This window comes from Mastomys coucha, unplaced genomic scaffold, assembly GCF_008632895.1.
Source record: "Mastomys coucha isolate ucsf_1 unplaced genomic scaffold, UCSF_Mcou_1 pScaffold8, whole genome shotgun sequence".
Taxonomy (NCBI): domain Eukaryota; kingdom Metazoa; phylum Chordata; class Mammalia; order Rodentia; family Muridae; genus Mastomys; species Mastomys coucha.
Window position 1 is genome coordinate 75312947 of NW_022196914.1, and position 17410 is coordinate 75330356.

The 17410-nt window shown below is 41.1% G+C and overlaps 1 protein-coding gene across 2 annotated transcripts in view; it reads right to left on the reverse strand.

Moving 5' to 3' along the window:
- Positions 1-1507: 1507 nt before the first annotated feature.
- Positions 1508-17410, reverse strand: part of Itga2 (integrin subunit alpha 2) — a 96267-nt gene continuing 80364 nt past the window's right edge. For both annotated transcript variants that reach the window (XM_031360060.1, XM_031360059.1), the window contains exons 25-31: positions 16754-16856; positions 15365-15475; positions 13696-13800; positions 11420-11533; positions 8259-8348; positions 5887-6003; positions 1508-5367 (exon numbers count right to left, since the gene is read on the reverse strand). In XM_031360060.1, coding sequence (XP_031215920.1) covers positions 5287-5367; positions 5887-6003; positions 8259-8348; positions 11420-11533; positions 13696-13800; positions 15365-15475; positions 16754-16856 — 721 coding nt within the window. In that variant the 3' untranslated portion in view covers positions 1508-5286. The remainder of the gene's footprint in view (positions 5368-5886; positions 6004-8258; positions 8349-11419; positions 11534-13695; positions 13801-15364; positions 15476-16753; positions 16857-17410) is intronic.

Here is a 17410-nt window from a genome sequence, read left to right on the forward strand (position 1 = left end):
TTACACATGAAACTGCTTGGGCCTGGTGTCTGCAGACGCTTTCTGCCGCGACTCAAAACCCATCAATACCTCCATTAGCCACAACTACATGAGATCAAGGGCTATGTCACCAAATCGCCTAACCAGTACATGAGTTTATAGTATGTTCTCAAGTACTTACTGAATGAATACTTGTGCTGTTGGTTTCACATACTGTGTCTCAAATGAAACACACTTGACATGTAAGTTGTACCACATACAGATGTGAAAAAGCATCTGGTTAAACCTAAGTGGGCAAGCATTTCTATTCTAAACTACTGTGTGTTGAAATTTGTTCAATCACCCAACAGAGGGCAGTAGATTCAGGGCTATAATTGTGACTGATTTGAATCCAGTATTGACTTGAATCAAAAAGTTCAGTTTAATGTAGCCATTCTCTAAGGCTGGAGTTGTCTTCAAGTGGGATCTAATGTCTGATCTTTAATTGCTATCTTATTTAAAAATTAAAAGTTACAAAAGGATGAGGGACAAACTGTTAAAGAAGTGTTTATGCTTTTTAATACTAATATAGAATTAGTAAAAGGAATCATTTACCTTTTACACGTGAGTAAATATAAAACTATACAGTGACCTGTTGGGGATCATCTGATGGCTTTGATACAGGTCTTAAATGCCAGCACTTAGAAGCGGACATGAAGTCCCACCCTGACCAATTAGCCATTTTTAATTGACACCTGTTGAGAAACGGGAAGTGAATAGAGTAACATTCAGTGTATCAACTGCCCTCCAGGGCAGACTCGCGGTGGCCAACAAAATGGAGTCCATGCTCTTTTGTGCTACTTTTGTTTGTTTTATTTTGTCTTTTTTTTTTTTCCTTTTGAGAGAGAAAAACATAAAGCCAGATAAGTAGGGAGATAGGGAGGAACTGGGAAGAATCGGAAGAGGGGAAAGAGTATCTTGAAAATACTTTGTATGCAAATAAATAAAATAAATAAAAATGTATTTTTGTAAAGGAAAAGATAAAAAACAAACCCAAAACCCAGAAAACTAAAAACAAAACAACAGCATTTTCCTTCTTCCAGCATTGTATCTTAAACACAGTTCCAGTGTTTTGTTTTGCCTGGGTAGAAGTCCACATGAAGGAATGCCTGATACCTAAATGGGAGCTGTTTTCATATTGATAGAGGCGGCAACACACTCAGACTCCACCTAAACTTCGTTTCAGTCTGCCATGCGTACAGTGATGGCAGTCTGTAGATATGCCTAGCTTTAAGTCTTCAGTGTGTTCATTTCAGTGTGTTTAATTTTTTTTTAAACATTTAAGCCCTCCCCCCACTTAATATTCAAATGTTTTAATTGTGCTTGCAGGTTGATGCATATCAGATGCTCTAATTTTCCGTGAGGACAGAAACTTATGCTACTGATAGCCTGAGTTGTCTAGAATTGAGTTTTGAGCGTGTGCGGAAGACATACTCAAAGACACACAGAAATCTGTAATGAGGCAGTAAAAACCCAAGGAGAGAGCAGCTTACTGTCAAAACAATTTTAATGATATTGAACAACAGGGTATGAAAGGGATGATTTACAGTTAAATAAAATGTTTCTGTCTGATTCTTGTACCTTTCTTTACATCAGTTACTACAATTTTATTGTTTTTAAGAAGTCAAATAAATTCGCCAAGTTGTTGTACAAACAAATACATTCAACTTATATACTTTTGGTGGAGAGAAAAATGACAAAACACATTTAATTAAAACCAGTGAACATTACATCTTACCAAGATTACTCTTCACATGAGTAATAGGACAGTTTCCTCTTTTAACAAAAGACAGCTCTAATACAGCTGTGCAATATATACATGTACATCTCAGCTTCGATTGCCAAAATCAAGTACAAACAATACAATCTATATATTTACACAATGCCTATGTCTTTATACTTTAAAATTCAAAGTAGTAAATATTGTACTTCCGACTTAACCCCATGTTTATCCTTTGCCTCTGGGTGTTTACTCTTTCCTGCTGCTGCTGCTGCTGAGGTTCCTGAAAGTACATGAAGGGCGTGCCCTAGGAGACTGTGTGTAGAATTGTTCTCTTTGTGTAAGGAGATAGGTGAGGGAGCTCAGCTGAGAATCCTGCCTCTGTTCAATGAAATCTTAATGAGATTTTCACATGTCAGGTTCAGCTATGTATCAGTATGATAGATATGGTATAACATCATACTTTATGTTTAGAATAATCACTTAGGTGACTATTGTAAATTGGCCTTAGTTGTCTTTATTCTTCACAGTTAAAAAAGCAAGCTTCACGGTTGTATAAGAATAACACTGCTAACTAAAAAAGCATCTGTCCAGTTAGGTGGTCATAGTTTGCTGCTACTATGAGTGGTGTGTAGTTTTAAGTGAGTCACATTTCTTTATTACACTAGGTCACTGCTGCTGTTTATAGAGTTGTGTGGTGGCCATACAAGAAGTAACTCAGGTTTTTAAGATCACATTTTGTGATCTACCATTTATGAAATGTATATTTTACCCTGATACCTTTGAGTCCTACAGTTCACTTAAAGCAAAGGTATGGTTGAATGGACCACATCATTTCCTCCTACCTGCCCCCCTCCCCCCAATAATTTCTTAGGAGCATCCATCTTTGCTTAAAATTCCTTGAAAAATACAGGAGTCATTTAGTAAAACCTGGGGACATTTGTTATTGTCAAGATCATGGGAGAAGGAGTCAGTAGAGGCCAGGGATGGCTGCTTAAAAACTTGTAAGGCATGAGGTAGCCCCTTCCCTCCTAAAACTATCTGCTTTAAAATGATAGTACTGCTAAGCTCAAAAACCCAGTGGGTGGGGTGAGAAATGACTTACAGGACTGTGTCTTAGTTGTAACATAGGCTAACACACATACACACATACACGAGTGTGCAATAAATTAACATGTTGTGTGAGATATTCTCTAGCAACCTAATGACTAGTTTCTGCACCCTTTAAAATTTTGGTTAGAATGAGACAGCTGTTAAAAGAATCTAGATCAAACTGTTTTTGCTTTACCTCCATGACATTTACAGCTAATACTTTTCCCTTGTTTATTTGGCTTTACCAAGGCTGAAGTGAGCCATTAAGTGGTCCAAGTAGCTCTGGACTGCCACCAAGGGGCCTGGCACGACAGCAATCAGGGCCATCCATCCACACATGGGTGAGTTGTTTTTCCTCTGCCATCTCTAGGTCTTGTCCTTGGAGGCTATAGAGCAGGAAATCCTTAAGGGTGGCTTTTAAGATTGAGTCACTGCCTAGCCCTAAGCCTGACTTCCTCTTTTATAAGGAGAACAATGAAGTTCCTAGAGGTTAGAGACTAGGCCAAAGCTTTTTGCATATAGTGTGTGACAAAGTGAGCTTTACAGCTGTTCCTGAACTCTCCTCTTCCCACTCTCTTCTAGAGAACATATAGTCTTTATATGAAATGAGCAAATGGTAGTAAAGGACCACTCCTCCCTGGAGTGAGGCCTGTTTACATCACAAGGACTGAGAGCTTGTCAAAATGCAGGCTGTTGGGCTTTCTGTCAGCCTAGAGTTTCAAGAGTTATCAAGCACAAAGGATGCTCCTGCTAAGTTAGTGATTTCTGCTGCTGCTCCAGCTTACAAATCCTGGAACCTTTCCATTTACTTATTATTATTTTTTTTTATAAAGGTAACAGCTACAAATTCAGGTGTAGTTTAATTACTTGTTTAGCAGCAAATGAAACTAGCTCCCTAAAGTTAAGGAGTCTATAATCACACAGGTATGTGAACTAAACAGAGGACATTCTCAGCCCAACGCTTGGGCTAGTGTGGGGGGTGGGGGATGGGATGCTGTAGAAGAAGTGGATGGTGCATAAATGAAAGTGGATTAACTGCTGGGGAGAAAGGCAGGGGACTTCTGTCATAGAGGCAGCAGGAAAGGGGAGTGGTTAACGAGGCAGCTTGCAAAAGAAATTGCTTATCTCTGGCAAATATACTAGGTCTCTCCCAGACAGCTAATCAATTAAAAAGAGAACTCTTGTGATTCCTAAAAGAAAAGAAAGCCCCTCCCTTTCCTTCAGCCAGGAGGGCCCTAGTAGACAGTTACACTATACATCTGTTATAGGTTGCAAGTAAATTTTGGTGCCTTGGTTTTTAAACCTACCCCAACTTAATGTCTGTGGAGGTTTCTTTTAGTAGGTAGTATATTTATCTGCAAACATGTATCTATATCTATGCATATCTATATATATCTATATATATACATACATATATTTATACACATGTGTATATATATATATATATATGTATATATATGTGTGTGTGTATATATATATGTTTCTCTTGGTAACTCAAGCAGTTCAAGCATGTTCATAGTAGATAGGACTCAAGAGGCAGAAAAAGGGCTGAAAGAAATCATGCTTTTTATCTACTTCACTTATTAAAAGATGCTGCTAAACAATTACTCTACCATTAAGCTAAATCCCAGCTGTCATTTCTGTTTTTGCTTTTAGACAGGGTCTCCTTAAGTTGTCCAGAATAGCCTTGAACTCACTCTTATAGCTCAGGGAGATCTCAGACTCCAAGTTCTGTCTCAGCTTCCTGAGTAGTAGCTGAGATTACTGTCCTGCAATAGCAGGACATTATTTTTTAATTTAGTTAATAAATAAGATTACCACTCAAAAATATCCTCAGTGGCATCCTTTGAGGAGCAGCATAAATTGAAAAATAATCTATGCTGGTTGTCTCTCTTGTCAACAAACATTCATTTTCATTATAATATTAATATAGTTATATGTCTACAGAAAGTACTCAGTATATTTATACATATACATACATATAAACATATAATCTATTATATGATTTATGTCAAGTATATAGGTTTAATATATATGCTATATTGATAATATATAACATATATATTATGTGTAATATACACACCAGGTACTTTCCACTTTTATTGTTACTGTTAATCAAATTAAAAAGAGCATTCCCCATGCACTTTCCCACCCCCAAATCTGAAAAACATTTCCATTTTCTTGATGGTTTGTCATGCCTAGAAGCATCCCATCTTCCTGGTGGAAGGCAAGCATCGGACTAGCCAGTCTGAAGATAACTTTTTCCCTTCCTAGATGACGTCTTTGGTCTTTCTACCCCTAAGCACACCACCCACAATTTTGTCATCGCCCAACTGACCAGGCTAGTTTACCTATTAAATTATTTAAAGGTGGACTTTAAAAGAAGTCCATTCACCACACCAGCGAACCCTCTCAGGGATGCCGATAGCCCCCACACAGTGGTGTTCACCGATGCTTTAGCTGTTGAGTTCTGTGGTCTCATCCGTTTCATCTGGATTTTGGCCCATTTTCTTGTATTGTCTTTTGAAGAAGCCGAGCTGTAAGATAATGACATAACCTGTTACCAACCTGTAACTAGTTATGTTGATTTGATCATTATCTAACAGACACATGCATCCATCCACACCACACTGTGTCCAGAAAATACAAGCAATTAAAGGAATCACCTATGGCTCATTTGGAACGTGCCTTTGACCTGCTTTGCTGCCCAGTTCCCTGCAGCCCCTCTGCAGTTCCTGGAGGTTTGTGGACATGCACAGGAACTGACTAATGTCTTCACACCCTTGTGTTGGCGAACTTTATGTCCAGAGAGTTAGGTTTCATTTTGTGTGAAATTGAGTTTCTGTCATTCTATTTATTTGCAGCTGAACACAATGTTCAGGGTTCTGAAAAACAGTGCCTCTATTGGTTTTCAAAGACTTGAGTAAGAAAGTCTTGCTTTTTTTTTTTTTTCTCAATGGTAAGAGGTACTATGCAGTATTCAGGTTGGTATTTTGTACGGAATTAAAAACGGGAGCCTTCGTGAGTGCCACATATTAACCATGAAGTTTTCTTACCTTCCACAAGCCTGCAACCACAGCCAACAGCAAAAGGATTCCAGCAATTACGCTTCCTATGATAACCCCTGTCGGTACTTCTGCTTTCTCCATGGGTTTCATTATCATGAGGGGAATCTGCAAATGAGTACAGGAATCCAAACTGAGTTATCTATGTAGTAGAAAAGCGAGATGGCCTAGTGCGACTCAGTAATTTATAAATGTGATCCACAGTTGTGGAGGGCTATTGTAACTTGTCCTGATGGCATTCCTTCCTGAAGCACCACACAGAACACATTGTAGAGACAATCTGAAAACTCAGGCAAGCCCAGCCTTTCTGCTTCCTCTCCCTCACTGAGCTAAGGGCATCAGAGGCTTTGTTTAAAGGAGGCACTTCCGCTTCTGGTGTACACGTCTGTAATCACAGGAGGTTAAAGCATCCTTGGAATGGGGCAAAGCGTAGCCTCTCCCAACTCTTCCTCCTTTCATCCAGGAAAGCATCGGCTTTTAAAATACTGATTCCAGTCTCATTCGGGTTTGATATAAAACACTGGAAAAGGGGAATGGATATCTCAGGGGTAAGGTGGGCATTTCCAGTGGTCACACTGTCCTAGAACATGTGACTTTATGCCTATGTCCCTTGTTGATCTCTGTGGCAGTGGCATGCCATGGCAGCCCCAGGGACTTGAGCACTGACACTTCACATTCTTTTTCTTAGGTGAGAAAAGGATCTTCACAATGTAGTCTTGAGGGATTACAGAGCAAAAGGGGACAACAGTTCATTTATTTACTTGATAGTATGTCAAATGTCAGTGACCAAAAAACTGCTTTTTAATGAGGTGTGGAGCAAATAAAAAGCCACCCTCGGTGACTGTGTTTCTCCTTGCTTGTATTGAAGAGCTAAAATGTTCTGAATGAAAGTACTGTAAATTCATATAGTTCACTGCTCTGTAGTAACTCTGTCCCAAGGCCATATTTCAGAGCTCACAGATCTGGCTCTTGGTTCTCCCTCCACCCTTGGGCACAATACTTCATGTATCAGATTTCTAAGTGAGCCTGGATATCTTCATATAAGGATGTGCCAATATATGATTTGGATTCCAAGTATTCCTCAGAAGGTTATCCAAATTATTGTTTGGATTACAGAATAATTTCACAGACACACGTAGAAGTCAGCCTCTGGTACTAATTAGTATTGCCCATCGAAAAACCAAGAAAAGAAAAATCTGATAGATTGATGAAAATAAAACTTTGGATTTTTTAATGAATATGTTTAAAGGCTGCTTTCATAAAAGACTTTAGCAGAGTTCACATATCACTCGAATGTGCATTTTCCTAAACCGAGCTTTGAAAACAGGTATATTGCTTTCTCCCATGACTGGGTTCACAGCAGTTCCAGTTTAGAGTCTGCACTTTCTTTGGCTCCATTTCTGGCTTTCCATGCCCAACCTCTGCAGAGAGGGTGTAGGCTTTTGCCAAGGTTCCCAAACCAGAGGCAGAAAAGCAGCCTCTATTGTGTGGATCATTTTTCCTGGGGCAAGAGAGGGACAGCAGTGTTGTGAACTCAACACAGGCATTGAGAGAGGCCCAGGGTTCATGGGGCCCTCAGCTTTCTAGCCATTCTGTAGGATGGAGCACTGGACAGAGGCCAACTGTCCAGCTGGCCTTGGGGCCAGAGTCGTGAACTGGCTTCCAGTTCTTAAACAAAAGCCGTGGAGGAAAGTGCTCGGGACTCTGCCAGCAGATTCGCTGGGTATGGAAATCCTGTTGTATCTAAAAATGGTGCATGCTAACCAGAGGCTCACTGCTAAGGAAGGCTGCCTGTGTCAGCCTGTAGAACAAGGAGCCTTTGTCTTCTGTAAAGAGACACTTTTCCATAGTGCCCCCCCTTTAAATGAAGGGTTCATTTGTAGTTCTCTAGAATGCAAGGCAGTGAATGGATATGTCACTGTCTGCTTTTTAAAAAGTTTTTAAAATGCCTTATTTACATATAAGTTTACAGTGTTCTAGATCCAATTCAGGATTTTAGTCAAGATAATGTAGAACTTATGCCTCAGGTCCTGATGGTTTCTCACAGCTAAGGAAGAGATGGTAATTCTGCTTTACGCATGAAACATCACCATGGTATCCAAACATAAGAGAGCCCCTCTGTTTTTCCTTTTTAGGGGATCCTCATTTATAAAAAACCAGAATTGCAATATGAGAGGATGGGAGGAAGGCAAGTATGTTTGGACTTTCAGAGTGTCAGGCTCCCTTGCCAGATCTGGAGCTAAGAAAGCTCAGGCCTTGAGCATTTTGGTAAGAGCCATCTGCATGCACACAAATGAGAATGGCTGTTCATGTTTCACATAATAAATGTCTGTCTGTCACGGGGAGGGACGCGACACACTCACCGTGACAGCATTTTCCTCAATCACGAAGAGCTGAGGGTTATGTGTGTCGATCTCTGCTGCTGCTGTCACCTGCACAGTCTGGAAAGTTGACTGGGAACACAGAAAAACAACATTTTTACCCTCACAGCAGCAAGCACAGAAAACCTGGGATGTTTAAGATGGAAACATTCTCCTGATGGAAAGTTACAAGAAGAAAACCCAGGCCTGAAGATTTAGTCTTATGCTTGCTTGAACTCGCCACACAGACCGATCAGAAGCTGCTAAGCAGCCTTTGAGATATGCAATGATTGGAGCCTGTCTCTGTGCATAAACCAAATTTAGGGTGACACCCAGACAGCAACCTTGGAAAATACCTCCTTAAAATTTTCAAATTTGAAAATGATTCAAACTGAAGGCTTACAAGTCCTGTTTTTTAAATGGAAAAGCTGGCCACCCAGACTAATTTTTTTTTTCTTAAACTAAATGAAGCTTGATGCATAAAAGAAAATTGCATAAGAGAAAATAATACTCTTTTACCTGGATCTGATCAAGACACATAGTGAAATGGAAAAGCAGCATTTGAGTTTCCTCTTGGGTGCACATGCACAAACTCTCACTATCTAAGAGCATCCCTGAACTTGAGTTGGCAGCAGAAACCTTGAGCCTTCTGACACGTTCTATCACCTTAGGAATGATTCCACACATCCTTATCAGATGATACTATCAGTGTGGAAGATGAATAGGAAGGACATATATGTTTGCTGGTGCTATGAGTAAGAATATAAAGTAAGTCTACATGTCACCGTCAGTGTCTTTACAGGAAAACAGTCTGCTCAGTGGGAACATGATTGACATACATGTCTTGCTGTTGGCGTTTGCTCTACAACACAAACTGTGGGCATCATAATTATGTGAGACAGAACCTAGCACTCAGATATTAGAGCCATTCATATGCTCTGGCTATTAGGACTCCATTGTTCTGGTTACTAGAGTACAATGTTTTCACGAAGTAATTTGCAGACTATACGCAGGAGCCATCTAGAGAGACTATATTTCCAAAGAGTAAGCGATTTGTTTCCTTTCTGCTGGTCCAGTCTCTAGCTCTTAACTTTCTCAAGAAGGAAGATTGGGTTGTCCGTTACCCTAAACACTGATCTTTTAAACATTATTAGAGGTGAGACAGTAAGAGTATTTACACAGGCTGGGTGTTTGGAGATATGGCTCAGTGGGTCATTGTCCTTACCGCTCTTGTGAAAGACTTCAGCTCAGTTCCTACCTACACCTCCAATTACAGAAAATCCAGTTCCCTTTCCTGACCTTCAAGGGCACCTACATGCATGTATTACATACATATAAATTCATGCAGATACCACACGCAAATTAATACATCTTTTTAAAGTTTTGATAATGGTGGAAACTTAAATGGAAGGTGGCAGCCACGTTACTATGTTAGGCTGTATCCCCTGTAAACTGTGTGATGAAATAATTGTTCTGACAAAGCTAATAATGGCTGCCCACACAGAGCTGGCTGGTCTTACACATATCCAATGTCCTACAGTGTTAACCAGTAGAAGGAGGTGTTCTTCACAGAGCCAGAAAAGCAAAGCAGCACACTTGGTAGCATTCTCCAAGGTTTTCCATACAAAAGGCAGCCAATGCTATTGGGAAGTCTGAGCAGTCAGTATGTGATCAGTGCTGGGCTGACGTACACTGCATCACAAGAGGGACTGAAAGAAGGCACTGCATTGTGAGCCCCATACTGGAAAGGAACCCAAATCTCAGACTGGATCATCTATTTGGTTGTTAAAACAGATGTAAGTAAGGCTTCTCAGGGATCGAGATGACATGCTGGGCTTGACACCCAGTGACTTTGAGCAACTGTAACTGTTTTGTAAACGGATACATTCTCTACTGCTTAAGGACTTAGCTTCCAGAAAAGAAAGGCTGCCTCTGAGCCTGTCGAGGGGTACTTCCACAAAGCCTGATGGTTAAAAACGGTGTCCTTTCAAGAAAACTCCAGAAAACCCAAATACTTTTCCGCAGAGCTGGAGTGATGATATTTTGATGTGCAAAAGTCAGTTTTCCTTCCCACTTGGCAACGTCTGTAATGAAAATATTTGCTCCTCAGATCTAAGGAGCCAGGAACCAATTGGTAAGACTGAGCACTCAGCCACAGCAGCTGGGGGATGCATCCAACACTGTGTCACATCTTAGGAGGTGGAGCTGCCCCTCCCAGAGGGAGGCTTCAGAGTCGATGCAACTGACCAGGGAACAGAAGAAGAGATTTCAAAAGGAACCCCAGCGCTTCAGTCTCCCCAACTCCCCAGTTCCGTCATCTTTCCCTAACCTTTCTATTTTCATAGTGTATCTTTCCTCAATCTGACTGTGTTTTGACTCCAGGGCCCAGTTAGGAGGGTACTCTCTAATCAACACAGAGAATGGGGATCATTGCTGATTATAAAATGGTGAAAAATGGAGGGAAAAGAGTATATATATAAAAAAAAGATCCACTGAGAGTCATACAGAGCCCGGAAGACAGACTAAGATATTTTGTCAACAGTCAGAGCCGGCATTGGAGGAAGGGGTAGCTAGTCATTCAGGCAGCCAGGATCAGAGGCTGAGGCCCACCTCTTCTTATGTTGCCTGCTCTTACATTGTTCCTGCCAGACTAAAACACTGGCTACCCAGTCCCCACTCAGTTGTGCTATGGTAGACTCACACCTGCTGTCCTGAGAAACAACACTAATTGTTTTGGTACTTTCTTTTTCAGTGAGATTGAAATAGATGAAATGCTGTAAAACTTTCTGGGCATCAAATTAAAGCTAAACCAGGAAAGCAGAGTGCCTGCCTGTTTTCATAGAGGGAGATGGACCCTCCTGCTGGATTTATCATTTGCATGGTTTAAGATCAATAATGCACTTAGCTGAGAACCCAAAGACAGAGGCAGGGGCACGACCATCTTGATTAAGCTGTAACTCCAAGTAGAGAACTGTGGGGATATTGGAAGGAAGATCAAGAAGATGATGTTTATGACATGGACAGCAAAGGCATCTTTGACACTTTTCATGGAGATTCCATGGCTGGTGTTGCATCTAAGAGGCAGACCTCTGGATAAGCTCTCCAGATGATTCTGAGGCAGAGCCAGGAAAGGTATGCGAAGTTACTCTCTGGCTTATACTTACAACAGCAAAGGTCCTGTTCCAGACTCTGGTAGTCACATTGATAAAGTACTCTGTTTTCATGTGAAGGTCTTTCAGCCAGCAGGTGATGTTACTACAGGAAGTGGTTCTGCAGTCCTTTCAGATTACAGTCAACAGGACAGAGGGGAGGGGGAAGGGAGAGAGTGGGAGAGAGTTACTAAAGCAAAAACTTTAGAAAAAGATAAGATAAATCTCAGTGCTAGGAAGGACCCCTGGAAACAGGCACGATTAGACTCTATTACAGTGGTTTGCAAGCTTCTCAGTACGCCGACCTCTTAATACAATTCTTCACATTGTGCTAACCCAGAACCATATAATTATTGTATTGCTACTTTATAAGTAATTTTGCTCTTATTTTGAATCAGAATGTAAATATATCTGTGTTCTCCAATGGTCTTTAGGTGACCCCCATGAAAGCGTCATTCAACCCCAAAGGCATCACAACCTACAGGTTGGGAATCACTGATGTATTAGTACTTTTAACTCTTCTTCAAGGGATCCCCCAAGCTATTTCCTGTTCATATGGATACCCTTGGACATAGCAGCAATATGTGAAAAGAAGGGCCTGTCTGTTCATTCTACTATTTAGGACCATAAATGAAAAACAGTAACTAACTCATGTTATCAGCAGTGTGTTGATAACATGTAAAGGCAAGTAAATTATTGAACAGAAAGAACAGGTAGTATAATTTAATTATTAAATTTAATGATAATAATTCTTTTTCTTAGATTAAGATATGTCAGTAAAACAATCAGTAGTTATCTGGAGTAAGGGGAGAGAGGGAGATGTGACTACACAGAGCATAGCAGATTTTTAGGGTTGTTAAGCCCCTCTATGTGTTGCTATAATTAATGGACACTGGTTGTTATACATTTTCAAACCCCATAGTGTGAATGTTGGAAATTCCAACCATGAGCCTCAATGTGAACTATGGTTTCAGGCAAGGACATGTTAGTGCAGGTCTGTCACTTGTCACATTTGTGAGAGATGTACCACCCTATCAATGGTTTCAATGATGGACAAATCCATGAATATGTGTCAACAGGAGGTATATGGGAAAGTCTTCTACATTCCACGTGGTCTTGGTATGAATTGCTTTAAAAAAATAAAGCTTCTTTAAAAGGAGTCTGTGGGAGTCAGAAAGATACCAGAGTGGATAAGAAATACTTGCAAGCACTAGGACCAGAGTTCAAGTCCTCATCATCCACATAAAAAGCTCCATCTGGCTGTGTGCCTGTAACCCCAGTACTGGGGAGACAGCACAAGGACAAGTGGATCTTGAGAGTTCTTTGGCAATCTAGGCAAAATGATGAGCATCCAGTGCAGCGAGAGACCTTGTCTCCGGGTAACAATGTAGCGAGCAATAGAGTAGTGCCCCAGCCTATGTGTCATTCACATGAGAGCATGTCCTCATACTTCTGTTTGTGTACCATACAGCCACACATAGTCACATAGCCACATACCTTGCACACACATATACACACACATACGCATCACACACATGCATACACATCACATATACATCACACACACATACACACACACAAACACACACTCTACATCACATACAGGAATGGGGGAGAGCTTGCTTAAAGTTTATTGTTACTTACCCAGTGACTGAGGTTGTGCCAAGAGCCATGCTAGGTGCTACACTAACTCTTCCCCAGAGAGCAGACAGAGATGGGAACAGGGACAGTAAGCACACGGAGTTCCGTTTTAAAGGTTAGCAGAGCAAGCATTGGTTTTGTTGATTCTGCTCTGTTCACCACCCCCTGACCCTTCTGCACCCTCTACTTCCTCTAGGCTCTATTTCACTTCCATGTTACACCACACATGTCCTGTTGATGTTGCAAACTGTCGACCTGAGCTTGAAAACATATTTGCTGTATCCTAATTCACACTCACCATTAAAGCCAGAACTCTCACTCTAGGGCAGCGGTTCTCAACCTTCCTAATGCTGTGTGATCCTTTAATACAGCTCCTTAGGCTGTGGTGACCCCCAACTCTAAAATTAATTTTTGTTGTTACTTCATAACTGTAATTTTCTTACTGTTATGAATCATAATGTAAATACCTGATATTTCTAATGGTCTTAGGTAACCCCCATGAAAGGACCATTTGACCCCCAAATGGATTGTAACCCACAGGTTTGAGAATCCATGCTCTAGTGTATCAGCTGCTGGGGTAAAGTAAGAGCCATGATTCCAACAAACACATCATTAAAGGCAAGCTTGGTGTAAGGTTGACCTCTCCTCACCAATTCTTTCGTATGCCGGAAGTTTTCACTCTTGAAAGATACAGGAGAGGTGGTGTGTGGTAGCTTTAGTGGATTGATTTCTGCTGCGCAGCTGATGTCACCAGCCTACAGAGAAGAGCACCACATCAAACTTGGAAAGCAAAGTGGTTGTTGTCATTCTTTCAGCCTGCTAGGAAATCCTGCTGACATGTGGGGTGTGGGAGGGGTCCTTAAGCTCCTTTCTCAGGGGCCTAGTGGCCAAATCTTTTGTTCTTCAGTAAAGGCTCAACTATTACAGTGAGCTGATGTGACCCGATAAGGCAGGCCAGCTTCTCACAGCCTGTCATGACTTCAGTGTGGTTTTTACTTCATAGTTCACACCTTAAAAAAGTAGTCCCACCCCTCCAGAGCCCAGCAAAATCATCATCAAAGAGACCAGACAGTCTTCATCCATCAGCTGATGGAAGAGATGCAGAGAACCATGGACAAATGTTAAGGAACTCTGGGAGTCCTGCTAAAGAGGCAGAGGAAAGATTGGAGGAATCAGAGGGGTCAGTGACATCACAAAAATATGGTCCACAGAATTAACTGTCTGGGACTCAGATTCAGGGCACAGATCTGAGGGAGAGTGGAGATGGGAGGTGGAGAGTAGGGGGAGGCAATTGGGGTGTAATATATGAGAGAGGAATAAAAAGAAAAACTGTGGTTCCCAAGGTGGCTGTGTGGAGAGACGATGAGACCTTTAAAGAGTTGGGTCCCAGTAGGACATCTACCAACTAATTAACTGGATGGATGCCCTATAGAAGGGAGTGCAGGATTCACTTCAGTTTCCTACTTGGCAATATACTTCTATTTTCTCCTTTCTCTCTTATACCAATTACCACAAGACACTCCCCAGAGCTGAAATGATGCTCTGAATCTCAGGAGCTAGGGGTTAAATAAACCTCTTTGTCTGTAAAGTTTATTTGACTTCAGGCATTTTATTGTAGCAATGAAAAATGAACTAATACTTTGCTGGTATGACATTAGATCAATTTGTAGTAAAAATAGATGATAGGTAGGTAGGTAGGTAGGTAGGTAGACAGATGAAAACATGAGTGATTTAGTATTCTTTTTTCTAGAAGAGTTTAGGATTTTAATTTCTTTACGTCTACTATGCACATCACAGAAACAACACTACTGTAAGACCAGCTAAGTGCCTAACTAAAGGTGAACCAATGTTAGGAGGTTTAGCTATGACAGGCACTATCTCTTGGCCTAGGCTGCATGAAAACCCTGTAGCTTTCAAAGAAAAACAGTAGTGCCTTATAATCAGATTTGGATTTCATTGTCTTGTTTCTCTTTAAAAAATAATTGGGGTGAGTTAAATGAATAACTAGAGCTGAGCACTACTGTTTGAAAGTCTTAGCCAGCTGCTTGAAGACTCTTAGTTGCAGCTCTCTAGACCTCCTATGTGCCCACAGTAGCCTCAACCTCCAATTTCTCCATTTTCTCTCTTAGCAGGGCTCTAATCAAGTCAAATCACCTGCTGCCCAAAATAGATTATAAAATAAATTCAGCCACCTCTGATTAGTTTGTTGGGATCTGGGATGTATATGTGGTCTCTTGTTTCTCAACTTTCAGGTGCAGACACAACTACCCATAAGTCTTGGGTCACCTCTATCTGTGTGGCCAGGTGTATTGTCCTTACCTGGTCTGTTTGTATCCCGGTCAGATATAGGAGTGGATTCTTTTCCTTGGTGTACTGAGGAATGTGGATGGTTACCAATGCCATGCTCACTGGAGCACTTCCGGCTGTTACCTATGTAGGAAATAACACGAGATGCAAATGATGTCAGAAAAACCATCCATGATGCTATTGGTGATGCTGTCCATGATGAGTGGAATGGAGAACAGCAGTGTGGCTTGGGCAAGGGACTGAACCTCACTAAGGATCATGTTTCCACTCGAAGATTAAAGACCATCAAAAGCTCATTGGCCATGCGCTCCCATGCTGTCTGTTCCCACTGCTGGGAATCATGTTGGTAGTGTGGCTGACACTTGATACAATGGCTCACACTTCCACTCTTAATACTGCTGCTCTTGTTTTACTATGAGTTGATTAAAAATCCTATAAAGGATGCGGTTGCCTTCCTCACTTTCTGAAATACAAATCAAGATTCGTTTCTCATTAAAGACATGAAACTAAATTTCAGGGCTGAAGAGGTTCGTGGACTAGTGGAAATGCAGAGTCGGAATGGTTATTGACTCAGAGAGGCGGGTGGGTTCCTATTTACATTCTAAAGGCTCTCTAGCATTCTTTTCTAAATTAGCTGTTCTTTCATAACTTAATTTTTCTCTCTCTTTCTTAGTCATACTCTGTGGCCCAGACTGGCTTTACACTTACACCAATCTCACCTCAGCTTCCCAAGTTCTGGGATTACAGTATGTTTTTGTGAATTTCTCTAAATAACTGGTCCCAAGCTTTAGATTAATAGTTACTTACTTATCCTTACAGTTACATCATACTGAATCCACTCAGAGCATTTTAGATACTACTTAGCATGACCGTGCAAAAGCCCTATTTTTACCGTATTGATGAACTTTGCAAACAGGACTGGTCTTCAAGCATAAACTAGCATAACGAACATCCCCCCCCCCCCCAGTAACACCATTGTAATGATGCCTTGTAAAGTAATTGTGAGTATTGGCTTTGAAAATATATCATTTCTTCCTTACCTAGGACACATAACTAAACACAAATCCTTCAACTTATCTGTCATCTACCTCAGAGTTCTCAAAGTGTGACACCCAAACCAGCAGCATCCGTAGCATTGCTTGTACTGCTGTATCTACAGCATCTTGTGGGCTCCTCAGAAGCTCACTTCCTGGCTCACCACCGACCTTCTGAGACAGACACTCGGTGCTGAGGCTCGGCTATGCGTGCATGTTAACAAGCTCTCTTGGTGCTAGTACACACCCCTCGAGACTGACAACTACTGGTGCATGGTGACTTTGCCTTACTTCTTCTTCAGCCTAGACTCCTTTATTTCTCTCCTCCTCTTCCTGGTTTGTCATCCTTATGATAAAGCTTACCAACCTTGAGGGAGAAGATGAATTTAGGACCAATATCTTCAACACTGGTGATGACAGAAGGAGCACTGTCATCCGAAGAGATCTCATGAAAGTTGATGTTGGTGGATCTGTTGGGTGACAGCAGTGAATGTTTCCAACATTGCAGGACCATTCTTAAAATCTGAAACGTTTATTATGATTGACCACACAATTTAGGGTTCCTGACTAATGCCTGCAAGCACAGAAATGCTCAGGCCAGAGGATTCCTTAGAAAACCCTTGCAACATGTGATGCATGAAGGAGCTGATAGCCAGAGTAGGATTCTGAAAAGCCTATGAATTTCCTTCCATATATTCCCAGGGGACATCTATAATTTATCTAAATTCTAGGATGTTTAGGCCATTTCCTAAATGGATGGACTAGACATTTTCTGAGATAGGATGCTTTTTATCTTCTGGGGACCCCTTCTCTCTTTCTCTCCCTCCCCCCTCTCTCTGACTGCCCCGATCTCTCTCCCTCTTTTAAGAATATTCTTCCAGATTTTCAGAAGGAAAACCTGTCACATAAGAGTTGAATATATGTGGGTATTTTTCAAGGTTTTGTATGAGAGGAAATAGTGATGTGTCAGCTTTGTATGGAAAATGGGAAAACTGACTAGGATTTAAACAGAAAACCCAGCTAT